The 16,533-nt window shown below is 36.5% G+C and overlaps 2 protein-coding genes across 3 annotated transcripts; both read right to left on the bottom strand.

Moving 5' to 3' along the window:
• Nucleotides 1-1,154: 1,154 nt before the first annotated feature.
• On the bottom strand, nucleotides 1,155-4,180 carry LOC126598320 (zeaxanthin epoxidase, chloroplastic-like). Its single transcript, XM_050264677.1, has 10 exons — nucleotides 3,739-4,180; nucleotides 3,389-3,551; nucleotides 3,221-3,295; nucleotides 3,034-3,134; nucleotides 2,784-2,926; nucleotides 2,475-2,686; nucleotides 2,262-2,353; nucleotides 1,978-2,092; nucleotides 1,755-1,858; nucleotides 1,155-1,520 (listed from the first exon to the last, which is right to left on the bottom strand). The coding sequence occupies exons 1-10, from the start codon at nucleotides 4,161-4,163 to the stop codon at nucleotides 1,472-1,474; spliced, it is 1,479 nt and encodes a 492-aa protein (XP_050120634.1). The 5' UTR covers nucleotides 4,164-4,180; the 3' UTR covers nucleotides 1,155-1,471.
• Nucleotides 4,181-5,222: 1,042 nt separating this feature from the next.
• On the bottom strand, nucleotides 5,223-11,991 carry LOC126598364 (protein EMSY-LIKE 3-like). 2 transcript variants are annotated; one of them, XM_050264734.1, is made up of 10 exons: nucleotides 11,606-11,991; nucleotides 8,889-9,097; nucleotides 8,689-8,801; nucleotides 8,306-8,570; nucleotides 7,994-8,176; nucleotides 7,841-7,909; nucleotides 6,375-6,617; nucleotides 6,218-6,286; nucleotides 6,061-6,124; nucleotides 5,223-5,670 (listed from the first exon to the last, which is right to left on the bottom strand). In XM_050264734.1, the coding sequence occupies exons 1-10, from the start codon at nucleotides 11,631-11,633 to the stop codon at nucleotides 5,648-5,650; spliced, it is 1,266 nt and encodes a 421-aa protein (XP_050120691.1). In that variant the 5' UTR covers nucleotides 11,634-11,991; the 3' UTR covers nucleotides 5,223-5,647. The 2 variants fall into 2 exon arrangements, with proteins under 2 accessions (XP_050120691.1, XP_050120684.1); XM_050264727.1 differs by having other exon boundaries at nucleotides 7,994-8,212; nucleotides 11,606-11,989.
• Nucleotides 11,992-16,533: the final 4,542 nt, after the last annotated feature.

The raw sequence follows: 16,533 nt of genomic DNA, 5'->3' as shown, positions 1-16,533 counted from the left end.
GGATTCAGATAGAAGGAAAACCATTTTATGTTTTCTAAAGACAAGTTGTTCCCTAAAATAGCTTAAGGTGCACATGCATCGTACTTTGCTTAGTGCATCTCCATCCGTTTTTAGGAGGACAAGTCAAGGTCAAGGACAAGGACAAGGAAATAATAATTGTCTTTGGGCAAGTCCAATTGTTGGGGAAGAGGGACGCCAAGGGCTAAGGCAATTACTTTCACATGTATATTTTTTATTTTTTTTCTTTATGTTTTCTTGGGAGGTAGCAAATAAATATCGGACATTGTAGTAAAACTAAATAGTAAATACTGAGTTGTGGTGTGGAGAATGAAGAATATGTTGGGTATTTACTGTTTATTTATTTATTTTTGAGAATTTTAACTTTAAAATAATCCTACCTATTGATTTTTAAAATTATTATCGTTGGATGGCCCAAATCTGACTCCATGGAAGCTGCAGAAAAAGTTGCATTTTTTTAGGGAGTTTTAACAAAACACTTTTAGTACTATTCACTTTTAATGAAAAACCACATTTATATCTTTCTCTGGTACTATTTACTATACCTTTAAAAAAGACTTTTCATTAAAACATAAGTTTTTTTGAACTTTTCGTTAGTTTTCGTTTTTTTTTTTTCCCGTTAAAAATCCAGTGGCCTAATTTAAACGACCGTTAGAAAGAGAGCATAGAATAAAGTGGCAGCTGCTTTGGACTATGCAATTGGATGGGCCACACAGTGGCAATTACTGTAGCAATAGGGCTCAAGCCCAAGCAAAGGAAGCAAGCTCAGCTGAAAAGGCAACTTTTTTGGGTTGGAGGCAATTCAACCTAATTGCAAGGGCAAAAAAGGGACCGGCAAGATGCTCTTATGGGCCTATGGCTCACACCCTCTCCCAATTGTGACACGATCACTATATAAAAACGGAACTGGATTCCCTCCGGATCCAAGGGATCTGAGCACACCAATCATTCATTCGAGCTATTAAAATTTGATCAAACGACTACGAACAGGAGGCCCCTCTGAATGTTATAATAATTGTAGCTGTTAAATCAAATTTCAATGGTCCGGACGCATTGATTAATGGGCTCAGATCTTTTTGGATCCGGAGGGGTTCCAGTTCCTACAAAAACGTTATGGAGAGAGGCTAAAAACGTCATGGAGCAAGCTGGATGTTGTTTATTTAACAAGAAAAACCTCCTCTTTAAATATGTAGGACATGATTTTTGTGGGTGTCGATTGTGATGTACACGTTTAAGGAGGTTGTATAAATTCTAAACTCGAATTTATGTTTTTATGTGAATATTACGAATAGTGATATGATAGCCTTGGACTTGCTTTTCACCGTCTCAATTGATGTTTATTTATAGAACCCACCGAAATCTTTTAGTGGTGGGAACAGGTTTAAATCGTCGCCCAAGTAGATCCAAAGAGGGTAGATGATATTTGAGCGCTTCGGCAAATGGCATAAGTTTGCTACTTATCCTGCACTTTGCATTCAGTTCTCTCCCCTTTGAGAAATAACCTGCACCAACAAGAGCAACATGAATGATATAAGTTTGCTATCTGTTTCCGCTTCCTCAAGTTTTGCAATAAATTAAATTTGTAGCATTTTCACACTGTCTCAGTGGAACTGTGGAAGGTCCTTAACTAAGGAGGTTATGATGTTGAGAAGCTATGGTGATACACACACACACACACACACACACACATAAACATGCGCGCGCACATAAATTTTGAGATAGATTTCTACGTTTACCCATCCCCTGCTATCATCCAAGCCATAAACTTTGGCATAAAAAATTGAAGAAATGCACGAAATGGAGGAATTGCAGGGTGTGTTATCTGCCGAGTCAGTAGATGCTGCAACCACAAGAACAAAATGAAATCAGTTACATTTAAATTACTTTATATTTCATTAAATGAAAATTAGGAAAACCTTTCAGGAGGTTGAAGCAGGTAACTAGTTGGGGAAAACTTACAGCCACAGGACCGGTTCGAAACTTTATGTAAGGTTGGTAACTTTCAAGCATTCTTGATGCCATTCGGGAGGCTGCGTGCACTATGCCAACACGCCACATTCTTTTCTTTACATATCTGATCTTCACCATCGTCATCATGAACGCAAAACTTACAAGTGAGTTTTGAAGATCTTTCAATTTAGACAAAATTTTGTAAATTTGGAAGATTTCAACAATACTCAAGCCTAAAACTAGGAGTGAGATTGCTTTGCTAGAGACAGGGTTTTCCTACGGCTACGATTTACCTTCTTAGTGCCAAGACAATTTCATCCGATATTTGAAAATCTGACTCAGTTTTGGAAGCTTGATCAAGCTCATGTATAAGTTGGTAACAGTCCTGCACACAAAATCACCCGAGTAATGAGCCCGTGGGAGCTCAAAAAGATCTCAACTTGTTTCCATTTTTCTGACATGCAGCATGCTAAGGATTAAATTAATTTACATAAACAATAACGTACCTCAATTGCCATGCAACCCCCTTGACCTAGATTCGGCTGCATGGGATGAGCAGCATCACCCAGCAGAGTAACACGGCCGGTTCCCCAGGTGTAAATCATGTCTCTATCATAGATAGCTCGCCGTAAAATTGTGGACTCTGCTGTTTCCTGAATTATTGCAACCACTTCAGGACACCAATTACCAAATATCTCCAGGAGCATCTTCTTTCTACCTGCAGCATCTAAAGGCGTCATAATTTGATTGTAGGAGTAGTAATTTGAAATTTAATCATCAAATCAAAATTCAACGCATAATTTCGAGTCAGATACAGAGAAAAGTGGGAGAGATGAGTGTTCCTTGAGGAGGTTCATTGCTGATAGGCTGGTCTCTATGATTGGCAAACCATTGTACCTTCCCACCCCCAACATCTGTTGCAACAAAGCACTGGTTCAATCCGATGAAGATCCGGTACCTTCAAACCAACAAGGCCAAGACTGGTGAATTAAAACAAGCCAGCTACTTGCTCATTTGTGTGCATAAATTAGTTACCACTATTTTCCAGTCATATCTATTACTTACGCAACGCTATCAATATATGGTGGCACAAAGTTTGTCACTCCACTGTAGGATGCGTAACTCGAATATTTTGCTTCCTGTCTCCCAAACAATTTCGAACGGACCTGAGTGACAAAGAAACAACAGTTTAGGCAGCTGAGAAGTGGATAGAACAGATACACTGGAAATGGTTCAGAAAAGAGATGATTACTGTTGACCAAATTCCATCAGCTCCTACTAAAACATCACCATCAAATTGTTCCCCGCCTTCAAGGATAGCTGTAACCTATGTTATAATCAACAGAAACAAGGTGAGGGTTTCCGGCAATTTGTGCAGAAGTTGGAAGAAATAGAAACTGGATTAGTCACATAATTCAACCTTGCTTGGGTCTTGAATGAAGTCCACCACTTTGGATTTGTTTCTCACAATTTCAGTCCCAACTGCATTGACTAAGATATCTTGCAGCGCCATCCTGCATATTATGATAGTGAGGGGAAGGCCCTTACTCAAAGCTGAGGAGGAAAGATCAAACTTTGTAATCCTGAAGCAAAATTTAAAGATATGATATTTATGACCAGATATAACATAAGCATCTCTGAAGATGTGCAAGTGTAATTATCTCTAATCAACACGAAAAGATAGATATAACATATATAAGCATCTCAGAAGGTGTGTAAGTGCATAACATAAGCATCTCAGAAGATATAACATATATAAGGCAAGCTTACCATTCGCCTGAATGACCGTCGGCATAGCCAGTGGTCCTATTGCCAGTAACACAACCTGCACCCATGATTTGCTTTGCAACATTCTCATCAATGGCTTCCAGCACTGCCAAAGCACTACTTACAAGTTGAATTGGACCGCAGTGTTGTCCCTCCCCTCTCACTGCACTCAGATCCTTCTCGAACACCTGCACTTCAAACCCTCGGCGTTTTGCTGCCAACGCCAAAACTAACCCACCAATACCCCCACCAGCAATTAGAATTTTAAGCTTCCTTGTGGTACATTTCTCTTCATCTGAAGTTCGACGGCAACTACTTTTACATCTCGTTACTGAATAGCGTCTGGTCTTACTAGGATGTTTTTCTCTAAAAACAAGCACGTGATAAGTCTGAATGCAAGAGTTGAATAAGTACCTGCAAGAGGCCATTTTCTTGATACCACAAGTAGAAAGTTTATGAGAAATATGTACATTCGAATTTTAGTACGACGTGAACGATTCACAACTATTTCGTGACCAACTAATTTTGCTAATTTATGGGGTGCATAGAAATGTGGTTGCTCACAACTCACAGAAGTTTACGAGAAATGTAAAAACCGAAACGCATGAGGGGAGGAGGTGATTGCTCAACAGCAAAATAACAATCGAGTGACAAGCAAGCAACCAAGCTAAAGCGCTTTTATCAGAGGAAACGAAGACAAACTTTTGCTTTCAGAAAACATAGGATTAAGTTGGATAACCCAATTCCCCTTCACGGGCCCCTTTATCGGTGCAGAGGTAAATGCTCTTAACTACTTGAGCTACAAACTCCTAGCAGTTGCCTTTAAAGGGTGGGAAATTTTAATTTTGTATTGGCAAATTTGGATGGATCGCGAGTCTGCGACCACAATGATTCCTTTGTTTTTAGAACAACTTTTTGTGAACCCGCTTAAGTTCACGAATAGGCTATTGCAATCAATGAACCTCAACATGCTCACTTCAAGTAATGCACTTGTAGAATATGAGCATCATTTTATTCATGTGTTTGTTTACTAACAAGTAACAACCAAGGGAATGAAAAACGAGACAAAGTCTCATTGAGTTTGGGTAGGGCACATCGGAAAAATAAAGGTATGATCCAAAACCAAGGTGAGATTTTTCATAGCACATTCATTCCTTCTGATTTGTACCAAGTAAACATGCCCCAACTTTGCATCTGATGCACTTCTTACACGAGTTTAGAAACTTTTTATCTTACGAGGACAACATGAGAGATTTGAGAAACTTTCAAACCTCTTCCGATATCGAAAAGAGAAGCGGCACCAAGCCAAGAGATTTTTTTTTTTTTTTAATTTTATTTGAAGCATAAATCAAAAATAGTATTTGCACTGTGTTTTCCCTTTTTGAAGTTAACAGGATCTCCGTATATTCTCGAGTTATCAGTACAAACTTGGGAGGGACTCCTCGAGTTGAACTGGAACCGGAACCGGAACCGGAACCGATAGAGAGTGAGAGAGTACATGATCTCATATGTATGCAATGGCAGTAAAAATAATTTACACAAGACAGCACACCAACACTAGAAACAATGTTACAAAAGGCATCAGCTCTTTCCTAGGTTAACAATGCCGGCCCACTATTTATAACGAATTATTGCCCGACTGCAGTAACTCTTAACACCTATCGTGGCAAGGCCCAAGCCCCAGAGTTTTAACATGTTGGGGTGTCGAGTTATATAATAAAAAGATATAACATTGTACAAAAAGGAGGCCTTCACTTCAAGCCATTTCTGTTTCACTTCCGCACCCTCATTTCCTTCTTATTATTCCAGTCTTTCATGCGCTTTTGACTGCTGACTGCTTCAGATTTTAAAACCAGCCATCTATCCTTCTCAATTCCATTGGTTGCTCGTGCGACAAGTGTGTTGGCTACCATCAGCTGTTTAAAGGCAAAGGTCCTACACGAGGCATCAAGTGAGGAAATAAAACTAAAATAAGTTCACATGTATACAGAAGACGCCTTCTGAAATAATTTATTAACTGAAAAATAATTGAGCTACAAACAGATGATACACACCAAAGTATTTGTTCCCATCCATACATTTCAGATATGTATATTCTATTTCCAGAACATTATATATTAAGTGCCAGATTATTCATAAACAAACTCTTGAAGAAAAATGAAGTCCTCACTTCTGTGTTTGATGCAAATTTCTGTAAAATGAAGCGGAATTCATAGGGGGCTCATATGAAACTGCATAAGCAGACTTGGTGGACACTAATAAATTACAAGCTTATATGCAACAAGGTAAGCTATGAAAAACAAAACAAGATAAGCAATGATTTACCGCTTTCACCATCAGAAATATCAGCAAGCTTTGCAATTGCATCAATAAGTGCTTGTTCATGATCCTGCTCAAAGTCAAATAAGAACGAAAAACTTGTGATGAAACTTGAAAATGGAACAAAAGGAAAAAAAAATATTTCTAAGATTATCCTTCTTACTTTCAAAACTTTCTTTGCTTTCTCAATTTCAATAGAGTCTGGATGGTTTTCACCAAAGACCCTTTCTACCTGTTCAAATTTAACAAAACTTTAGCATCCATCGGGCCAATAAAAATAAATATATTGACTACATATGGATTAACCAGCTTTTACTGACCTCCTTAATTAAAGTATCTGTGTGAAGTAACTGGATATTGTCTGGAGCCTTCTTTCCAATGCCATTTTGTGATGGCGGAAAATCTTTTCTTGTTTGACCCTTTGGGGTCCCTCTACCTCTTCCAGGAACTGGAACATTGTCACGGCCTACAGATCTATTCATCCCATGACCAGATCCACTATAACCCCCACGATGAGAGATTCCAGGATCTTCACCTACCCATTGAATATCCTCTGGAGATATCTGCACAAGGAATTAAGCCAAAATAAGAAAATATGTAAAACATCTAAAATTTATATATCATCATTGGGTGAGAAAAATCCACTCGGTCATCGTTCAGAAACAGGACATGAAAACCAAATGAATTTCTGTTTCCTTCATGTAACCCTGTTCATTCTCTCCCATTAAGTGTGAACCAAATATAGTGTTAGTATTGTAACCACAAAATATAGAGTTAGTATTCAGTCGATTAAGTTGTCAAGCTTTTTCTTTTTTTACTTTTTCATAGTTATTATGGGCGTTGAAATATTGTAAGCATACATGATAAGGATTTCAATGTGATAGCTAGAGTGAGTTGGATATCCTATGAGCATTTTCATTGGTGCTTAGTTGCACCCGCTTCTAATTTCATAATTTCTTTTAATGTTGGGATGTTAATACTATGTGGTGCTTGTTTGGTTAAGTGATCATTTGGGACTGAATCTGGAAGGGCCAGAATGACTTCCGGGGAGAAGCACCTCCCTCCCAGAATCACTCCCAAATGGGCCCTAATTATGATTTCGTAACAATTAAGCTGTTCCTGTAATATTACAAGGCTTTACTTAATGAGTTTGGACTAACTATTATATATAGACCCTTGAAACCCATAGTTTGTCCTTTCTGTCTCTCCTATCAGTTCACATCAATGTCCCTTGTCAGATACCTTTTATACTTCACAGATTGCACACCAAAAAATTAACAAACTTTTTGAATCTAGTAATGGTGGCAACGGAACGAACAGAAGCTACTTAGTAGGAGCAAAAGGCAAATACTACTGGGAGCATGTTGCATTAATTATGTAGCATAAATCAGCTAACAGCACCCAATTGGACAAATAGGACAATTCAGAAAACATTGGTTAACAAAGAGTAGAAAGCAAGAAGCAACAAAAATTCATTAAAGAAAATTTTTAGGAAGTCGTGTCAGAATGTTTGAAGTACACACACAGAGAACATTAAGCACTAAGTACAGTATTATAACATTTATATATATATATATATATATATATATATATATATATTTTAAATTTCAAGAAGAAACAAACTTCAAGTGGTCACTTATATTCAAGAGTTGACAATTCAGCTTCCAACATAGCATCTTACCACTTAAATAAGCTTCTGGTATTTATAGCTTTACAATGCATAATTTGCAGAACACAACGTAATGAAAACGATATGTTAGCAATATAATTTCATTGCAAAGCATACCTCTGATAAATTAACCCACTCCCATGTTTCATTTGCCGAATTAATATCGTAGACTAGATGATGCCGTCCCTAAAATTCAGAAATGAACAAATGTCAGGTACATGACTTTACATTACTTCAAACTCCTTGAACACTTGTAAGAGCAAAAGATACCTCTGCTTGATTGTAATCTTTTATAATGGCTTCATAAAAGGTGTTGTCGTCGGGCCACCTAGTCCGTACTTTCCTCCCAATCAAGGAATCATTTGTCTTTCCTTCAGCAGGTTCATTTACAACGTCACCAATTGAAACTCTATGCGAAACTTGACCCCTTCCTGTTGGACCCGAGGAAGGGTACTGCTTCATTGAAGAAGCACCGGGCAAAATTTGACCCTGTTAACAGAATGTGACCAAAGGAAAACAAATAAATAAGTGAATAAATAACCTGCATACTTGTTTTTTTGTTTTACTCCATATTCAACTCACAGGTTTATGTTTCTTGCCCTTAGCTCCTGAGGCTGGGGCTGGGACAGATCCTCGTTTTACAGTAGACGAAGATGGCTGGTGGGATGTGGTAACTGCCTGTGGATGAAATGGTGGTGTTGGCCCAGCAAAGGACTGCGTATGTACTGATTGGGTCATCTTCTGTTTCTTGCGTGATACAGAGACAGTAGGACTAGGTATTGGATCATGCACTGCTTGAACAGTACTCAACATGCCCGATTGAACCCCACCAGCCTGTCTCCAGTCCCTGTGGGCATTGCCCAACACAGTACCCATTAAAAGACAAGAAGAAAAAAATCTAATGAATAGGTCCCATTTCTTAATTAAACGAAAAGTTTGTATCTTGATACTTCAATATATCAGACCTTATCCTCTCTATGACATCATCTGCTGCATTAACCCGTCCTAGAAGTTCTTTGTGCTCCTCATTTGATAACCTCAACTCCTTTCTAAGGTTTGTTAACAGACCTTCCTTTTCCTGAGAAAATACATATATGTAGCACTCGTTTAAACCTGATCAAACAAATTAAAATTAGATCCATGAAAAAATAGATCACAAAAGTACCCAAGTAATGGCATCAGCTTGAGCTTTAAAGGCTCTTAAAACTGAACTGTATGCTTCTCGTTCAAGCTGGTGAATTTGTGCTTCCATGTCAGTTTCACCATACATCCTAGGATATGGGACAGAACCCCCACCAGATCTTCCATTCCCTGTAACGCGACCCCCTCTGGGAACTCTATGTTGGCGTGATGGAGGAAAATCGTCATCAGTTCCTGCAATTGTTTTTTTGGGTTCAGAATGGATGCAACGAAAATCAATAATGAGAATGAAATGAGACACGCAGCATGGCCAGAATTCACAGAAATATGGAACACTAAATTAAAAAGATAATATATTGCGGGTTGTCGATGCATTGTCTATGCATGACAAGCAAGGAGGGATGCAATCATCTGATTTTAGATTCAGCGCATGGACACAGTTCTACAAGCTTCTATTTGATCTGTCTTTTGAGTGAAAATGTATAGAAAAAAGTTAAATTGCAATAAAAATTCTCAAATCTCTAACTTTTGGTATAGGTGCAAACCCAAGAACTAAATAAGTTGGCAATTTCAACCAAAAAAAAGCTGAAGTTGCCAACTTCACCAAAAAAAAGCTGAAGTTTACAACTAAACTGGAGGTTCCCTTCTACACATCAAGTTCAAACGGCAGATTAGCTGCACCAAGAGTTTTATTTGTAAAACGAAGACCACGTTCAGAAAACTCATCTTTAGAGAACAATTTCCAGACTAATTAGATCCTTGAGATACATTAAACTACCTTTCCCATATCAAGTATAACTTAAATAAACAAACATCCGGTCCCCAAGAAGATCATCTCCCCGGCTGTTACTGGATGGTTTATGGCTTCTAATTTTAATTCTGAGAAAGCTTGAAAGTTTCAGGTCTTCCTTGCTTGGGAGCCTCCTGTGACCGGTAAGTTTAAACATAATGTTGATGGTTCTCAGAGGGACCATGTCTAGTCAGATTGGACCGGGAGGTGTCATAAGAGATTCTCATGGTGACTGGATGGGCGGGCTTGCTGTTAATTTGGGCAAGGGAGGAATTTTAGAAGTAGAGATTTGGGGATTATTGTTTGGACTCAAACTTGCTGTTGATAAAGGTATAAGCGATCTTATAGTTGAGATGGACTCCGCCATTGCTGTTCAGCTTATCCAGATGAGCTTGCAACTTTTCACCCTCTTTCTGCATTGGTTGCTAGCTGCTGTTCTTTAATGAGACATATCAATAATTGTGAAGTTCGCCATGTCTACCGGGAGAAAAACTGTGTGGCAAATTGTCTAGCTAATTGGAGTTTTAATTTGGGTTTAGGCGTTTTTTATTTTGATGATCCTCCTTACTGGGTTGGATCTAGTTTAGTTGGTAATGTATTAGGGGTTTCCAGGACCCATTGATTTGTATGGATAACTTAGTGTAGTAGGTTTTGGGGTTCATTTCCCCCCAGTTTACCAAAAAAAATAAATAAACATCCAGAACCGCTCAAGTCATATTTATATTAAACCAGTTAAACTGCTAGTATATGTCATAATGTATTGTATGGTACAGGAAGCATGCTGTCAGATAAATACATCCCAAATGCAATGGTGAGAAACGAAGGAGATGGGAAAAGAAATGTGTGAAAAGAGATACTAATGAAAAGAAAGTGTAATACATCATAACATAGGTTTTTATTTCACAAGATATTGTAACTCAGGTATGGCATGGAATATGCTTAACCATAGTAGACTTTGTTTAATAACTGAAACTAAATATAAACCGGACTTCAAGTACATAAACTAGTGCCTACCAACACTGGAAAGAAGTTCAAATGGTGCAGAGTAATAACCCACATACACAGTGTAGGTGCTCTCCTTGAAGATTCAAGGGCTCTTTTCTGTCAGCATATACTTTTGGTGACCCTATGCCATAACATGCATATTTGCTTTGGGTGATATTACTCCAATATAAATAAATACATAATCATGCTTAAAAAGATGATTTCTTTTTCTTATTAAATAATTTCTTGTGCATTGAAAAGAACTTGGAAAAACCAATGTCTCAAAATCCAAAAAGATTCCTTCTTTTTTCCCTCAAACTCTGGAATATGGTCTGCAGCGGTATTTGCAAGGGAATAACAGACAGTCTAGAGCTTTACCGATGTTAATTCTCAAGTATATGTTCAATTATTTGTATTTAATTATCACTTCTTCTTTCTTTCACGTTCTCTTATCTAAGTATGAAGTTGTCTGAAACAATCAAAACCTCACTCTGTGTCAACTAATGAATGGTCTGAATTGTGAACAAATCGATATCAAATTCTCCTTCAGCAACCTAATAACGCATAAATCATCGATCCCAAAATAACCCAAGTTCCAAAAACCAAGAAGAGCTCATTAATGTATATGACTGTATATAGCAATGAAGTAAATTACTTCGATGTGAAAGTATCTACAATCGCTGACACTAAAGCTCCAAATTCAAATGGTCAAGCTGTGTCAGAAAAACACATCTAAAGTAGCCAAGAAAGTGAATTTAAGTTGCAAAACACCATCATTACATTCGGGAAAACCCTAATTCCTTCACTGCAACAAACCCCAAAACCCCCAATTACTGTTCCGAGTGGCATACACAGGATTTTTAATGAGAATTATGAGAAAAAAGTAACCCAAAACCCAAAAGTAAGCAGAGAAATCACTTCAAAAACCCTAATTATTGGAAAAGGGAATCTTTGAAAGGGAAGCTCACCGCTGCTATCGTAGGGCTCGTAGTCCATGAGCAGTTGATACAGCCTCAATCAAACCCAAATCCAAAATCCAACAATTTCTAGCGCTGAACTTGGCAGCGATTCCAAAACACTCCCAGAGACTTTGAGGTCTGAACAACACCAAACGACGCCGCAAGATACCGGCAGCTAAACGTCGTCGTTGGGGAAGATTCAAGAGTGTACCTTGTATGTTCTGCAGGGAACAGAATTGGAGGAAGAGAAGTGGGGTTTTGAAGAGTAGAGAGAGTGAAATTGGCGGCGGTCGGACTCGGAGGAGAAATCACTGCCACTCGAGAAGAATACCCACACACTCTCTTCACAGTATTGTAAGTTGCAATGGGCAGCGAGTTTTTTTTTTTTTTTTTTTTGGCCTTTTTGGAAAGGAAGTTTTTTTTTTTGGGGGGAATTTTCTGCTTAAGCTAAATTTATTTTAACAAAAAATTATGTTATAATTTTATTTAATAAAAATTTTAAATTTTAATAAAAAATTTCTTAATTTTTTTAAAAAAATGATAAAATAATTTAAATTTTAATGAAAAATATATAATTTTAATATTAAAAAAAAAATTGAACTTGCACGTCCTCATATATACTGTTTATCAAACTTACCATAAAATTTATGAAACTTAACGGTACTACACTGTTTATGAAACTTAATAGTACTATATTGTTTATGAAATTTATCACATTGTTTATGAAACTTAACGGTACTACACTGTTTATGAAATTTATTACAACTTAACCGTACTACATTGTTAGTGAAACTTAACGGGTAAGAGTGAAATCTACATATATTAGTTTTATATATTATTTATTATATACATGAAAATACACCTTACGAGATTATAGTTAGTCCCTCACTTATTTTTACATACCTACAATAATAAATGTAGCTCTCCATCCAATTTCTTGATCTTAGGTGTCATCTTGAAGAAATTTTTTCTTGTGCCCATAACACACGTGGTACACCATGTGTTACTATGTAAGTGGTGGAAAATTTTACTTTTTATGTTATTAATTTTTTAACACAAGAATCTCACCGCTTGTATAGAGACACGTAATGTATCATCTTGTGTCCAGACACATTAAAAAAATCTCTCATCATCTTGACTACTATTAGGAAAGAACACCACAAAAATAAAAATGGAAAATGGAATTTAATTTGAAGTTTTTTTTCCTACTCTAAGCAATAAAATAAAATAAAATCGATTAATGCAGTTGACAGTGGGAGAAAAGAGATGAGTGTGGAAGGGGGGAGTGGGGGTGGGGGGATGCACCCAGCGCGAGTTCGGTTTTTTGTGTTTTTTTAATTATTTTGTCGTTATCATTAAATAAAGTTAGTAGATGATTTTTTATTAAAATGCAAAAATTTGAAGCTCTTTTCATTAGTTTTATTTTTTGTCAAATTAGGAAGAAGGTTTGAGTATATACAAAATATATTAAATTTAATAGAACTCCATTAATTTTGAATTATTATTTTAGTCTACCAATTTTAACTAATTTGAATAATTTTTTTTTTCTATATTCAGCATCTCTATTTTAATGTTATAAAACGCTTTTCCTTATCAATCATATTCTATAATGTTTAAACTTTGGGATAAATTCTCCCATTCTTCACTAAAATTATCTAGCCACTCTATCCACAATATTAATATAACTATTGTTTGTACTATACTTTACCAATCCCGAATTACCAAGTACCAGTCAACTTCTACCTTTAGGCCCACTGAAGGGGTTCATGATGAGGCACTTTTGCTGACGCACATGAGTTCCTCTCTAATCAAAAGACCAATCACAACATGATAAGTGTCAACATCAGAATAAAGCCTTAAAGTCCCACATCAATCGCGGACGGAAGCAAGCGATTCTCTTCAACTATGAAAGAAGATCATTCTCCTACAATTAGAGGTTAATGTCATTATTGTACTTAAACTTGTCATTAGAACCCACTAATGATAATTATGCTTAAACCTAAGTATTATGTAAACTTTTCACTATTAATGAGAACTCCTATACCCATAGATATAGCCAAACTTAGGATAAACTAGGCACACCTTGTGTTTGCTTCCCTATCCCTATCTCTTTACATATTATCCACACTAGGTGACTGAAGCAACCGTGCGAATGTCACAAACTTGACATTTTACGTTGTTCCAAAGTCTCACTGATTTTGCGCATCAACAATTATAATTTTTGGCATCGAGTTTAAGGGTTATTTCTGTATTGTTGTGTTTAAAAAAAAAAATATTCATGTTATATTGTGAAAATGACAATGTTATCAAATTTTGTAAATCAAATTATGTTGTTGATAATTGGATTATTACTTAAATGTTGATGAACATTCTTATTTCTTATTGGTGACACATCATTTAATTTGTAAATTTAATATAGAAATTTAATCTCCCTAACATTATCTTAGTGAAAATAATCAATTATACAAAAGCAGTTATTTGTTTGGTAAAATTTGTAAAGGTGTGACCATAAAAAAATAAATAGTTTTTTTGGTTGAAACTATACGGCTTTTTTGTTTAAAAATGATCGTAATTCAATAAGTAAGACATCACAAATTAAGTCCGGTTGATCATCAAACCAACAAGAATCCAGATTGAAAAACAAAACCAAACCAGCTGGTTTATGTGCTACTAAATTAGCAGACTCTTGTTTGGTACGTAGGATAACACACAGGATAGAACTAATAATACGGAGTACGGTGTTTGTTGTCAGTTTGTATTAAATAGCCACCGGATTAAATAATCCGGACCTACCTCCTTTATACGGTAAACACCCGATTCGTTATCCTCTCTAAAAGCACGGTACAATTTAGTGGGAACGCACTCTCGCTCTCTCCTTCCTCCTGAGAACGCACTCTCGCTCTCTTTCCTCTCCAGACAGTACAAGAAAATCTCTTGGTCTCTTCTTCCTCTCCAGACGCACCATTCCCAGGTTTGTCTTCTCATCCTTCTTCTTTTTCCCAGGTTCCGCCCATCCCTTTGTTCTTCCCCCTCATTCTATTTTTCTTGCAATTTTCTTTCAATTGTTTGAATCTAGTTGTTGTTTTCTCTGCAATTATGCAATTGATTATGTAATTTTGTGTTTTAATTAGAATTTTCGAATTTTAGGGTTTGTTGTTGGGGTCGAATTAGGGTTTGTTGGGTTCGAATTAGGGTTTGTTGGGGTCGATTTTTGGCACGAGAATTGTGCTAAAAAAATGAGCTGCTTCCATATCATTATTCTACAAATTCTTATGTGGGTTTTCTTTGATTTGAGATTTGGTCAGTGGGTTTTCGTTGAATTTTCAAGATTTTTCTTTCGATTTTTTGTTGACTGATGCATGGTGAAAGTTTGCTTTGATTTAGCTGTTGATACGATGATGTTAAAATAATTGAGTAATTAAAGGAGTGGTGAAACGTTAATGGTAAAAAAATTTGAACTGAAATGCTCAAGTGAACAAGATTAGTAATGGGCAAATGGGATATTATATAAAATTTGTGCAGATGATTAACTCTAAAGGTTACTCTGTACTTGATGGGCCAGAACTGAAGGTTACTCTGTACTTGATGGGCAAGCTGCAAGATTGTCAAGGGCGGTTAAATAGAAGAAGAGATAATGTGGGCCGAAAGGGAATAAGTGGTTAAAGTGTGTTATATGGTATCCGTTTACATGTTAGAGTCGTTAGACTGCATATGTTGGGGACTTAGTATGTTATATGGAATATCGTGTAGTTTATGCTTGTACAAAATTGTGTTTTGTGTGGTAGTATTTTCTCATAAGTTTTATATGTTAACTGAGAATATAACACTGTCGTGGTTCATTTTTCTGTTTGTAACTGAAGCTTAAAGCTTCTGTGAAGGAAACGCTGGCTAGTTTCACTTAAGTGGTGTGTTGATCCGTCCATGGCACTTACTTCAGTGGTTTGTAACTGAAGCTTTGTCTTGGTTTTGTTGTTTGTCTTGTTAGGCTTTCAAATCTTGTTCCTTTTAAGCTTTTTTAGTTATTTTATTCATTGCATTTATCAAATTTTTAGTGGGGTTGTCTTGGTTTTGTTGGTTAAATTTCTCTTATTGGTTGTTTGGACTTAGTGTTTGCGACATTAATGCATCTGGCCTTTATGATTGCATGAAATATTTGTTTTGTTGATGCTCCCTGTGTTTGTTGGTGTTTAAGGAGAAAGCAAAGCAGAGGGAAGAGTTTGCAGAGAAGCAAGACCAGACCGAAAGCAAGAAAAAAGCCTTTGTACTTATGTTACTTGGACAAAGCAGAGGGAAGAGTTTGCAGAGAAGCAAGACCAGACCGAAAGCAAGAAAAAAGCCTTTGTACTTATGTTACTTGGACAAAGTAACCGCAATTGGCATTTCAAACCAACAACAATATATTTTGTTAAAAGCAGCATGCATATATTTTGTTAAAAGTTGTAGCATGTATATATTGGGTACTTGGACAAATTGCTTCTTATTGAAAGCAAAGCAGCAGCATGCATATATTTTGGCTATCTGGAAAAACTGTTTCTTACTGAAACCAGCTTGCATTTGTATATTTTATGAACTTGAATATGTGGTTGGATTAATCTATATAACGTAACGACTGTAGTTGTTTTTTATGAACCTTCTTTTATGTTATTGGAAAATATTTTGAATTTGATGTATGGAATTTACTATTTCTCTTTGTTATTTGAAAATTTGTGTGGTTTTCAATAGGTATAAATATGAGAAAAGTTCATTAAACAAACAAAGATTTGTCAATTTTTTTTCCCTTGTCCTATCCAGTTCAGTACCAAATACAGTATAAATAATACAATAATTAGTCCGATACTGCATTAAACGCCCCGACTAATTTAGTCAGTACTATCCAGTGACTATTTATCCTATCTGACAGAAATAATCAGTACAGTCCGAGCTGCCAAACGCGCCCT

This window comes from Malus sylvestris, chromosome 2, assembly GCF_916048215.2.
Source record: "Malus sylvestris chromosome 2, drMalSylv7.2, whole genome shotgun sequence".
In the NCBI taxonomy this organism is placed as follows: Eukaryota; Viridiplantae; Streptophyta; class Magnoliopsida; order Rosales; family Rosaceae; genus Malus; species Malus sylvestris.
Note: the sequence above shows the minus strand (reverse complement) of the source record. Positions and strands in the feature narration are given on the sequence as shown.

Bases quoted from the DNA above. Each gene is read 5' to 3' on its own strand.
- LOC126598364 (XM_050264727.1), bottom strand. From the start codon at position 11,633: ATGGACTACGAGCCCTACGATAGCAGCG. The intron at 8,802-8,888 runs GTACTTTTGTGA...GTATTTTCTCAG, and splicing joins AAGCTGATGCCATTACTTGG to GAAAAGGAAGGTCTGTTAAC. The intron at 8,213-8,305 runs GTGAGTTGAATA...TTCTGTTAACAG, and splicing joins AGGGCAAGAAACATAAACCT to GGTCAAATTTTGCCCGGTGC.
- LOC126598320 (XM_050264677.1), bottom strand. From the start codon at position 4,163: ATGGCCTCTTGCAGGTACTTATTCAACTCTTGCATTCAGACTTATCAC. The intron at 3,296-3,388 runs GTTGAATTATGT...ATTATAACATAG, and splicing joins TCATTCAAGACCCAAGCAAG to GTTACAGCTATCCTTGAAGG. The intron at 1,521-1,754 runs GTAAACGTAGAA...TTGTTGGTGCAG, and splicing joins TGGATGATAGCAGGGGATGG to GTTATTTCTCAAAGGGGAGA.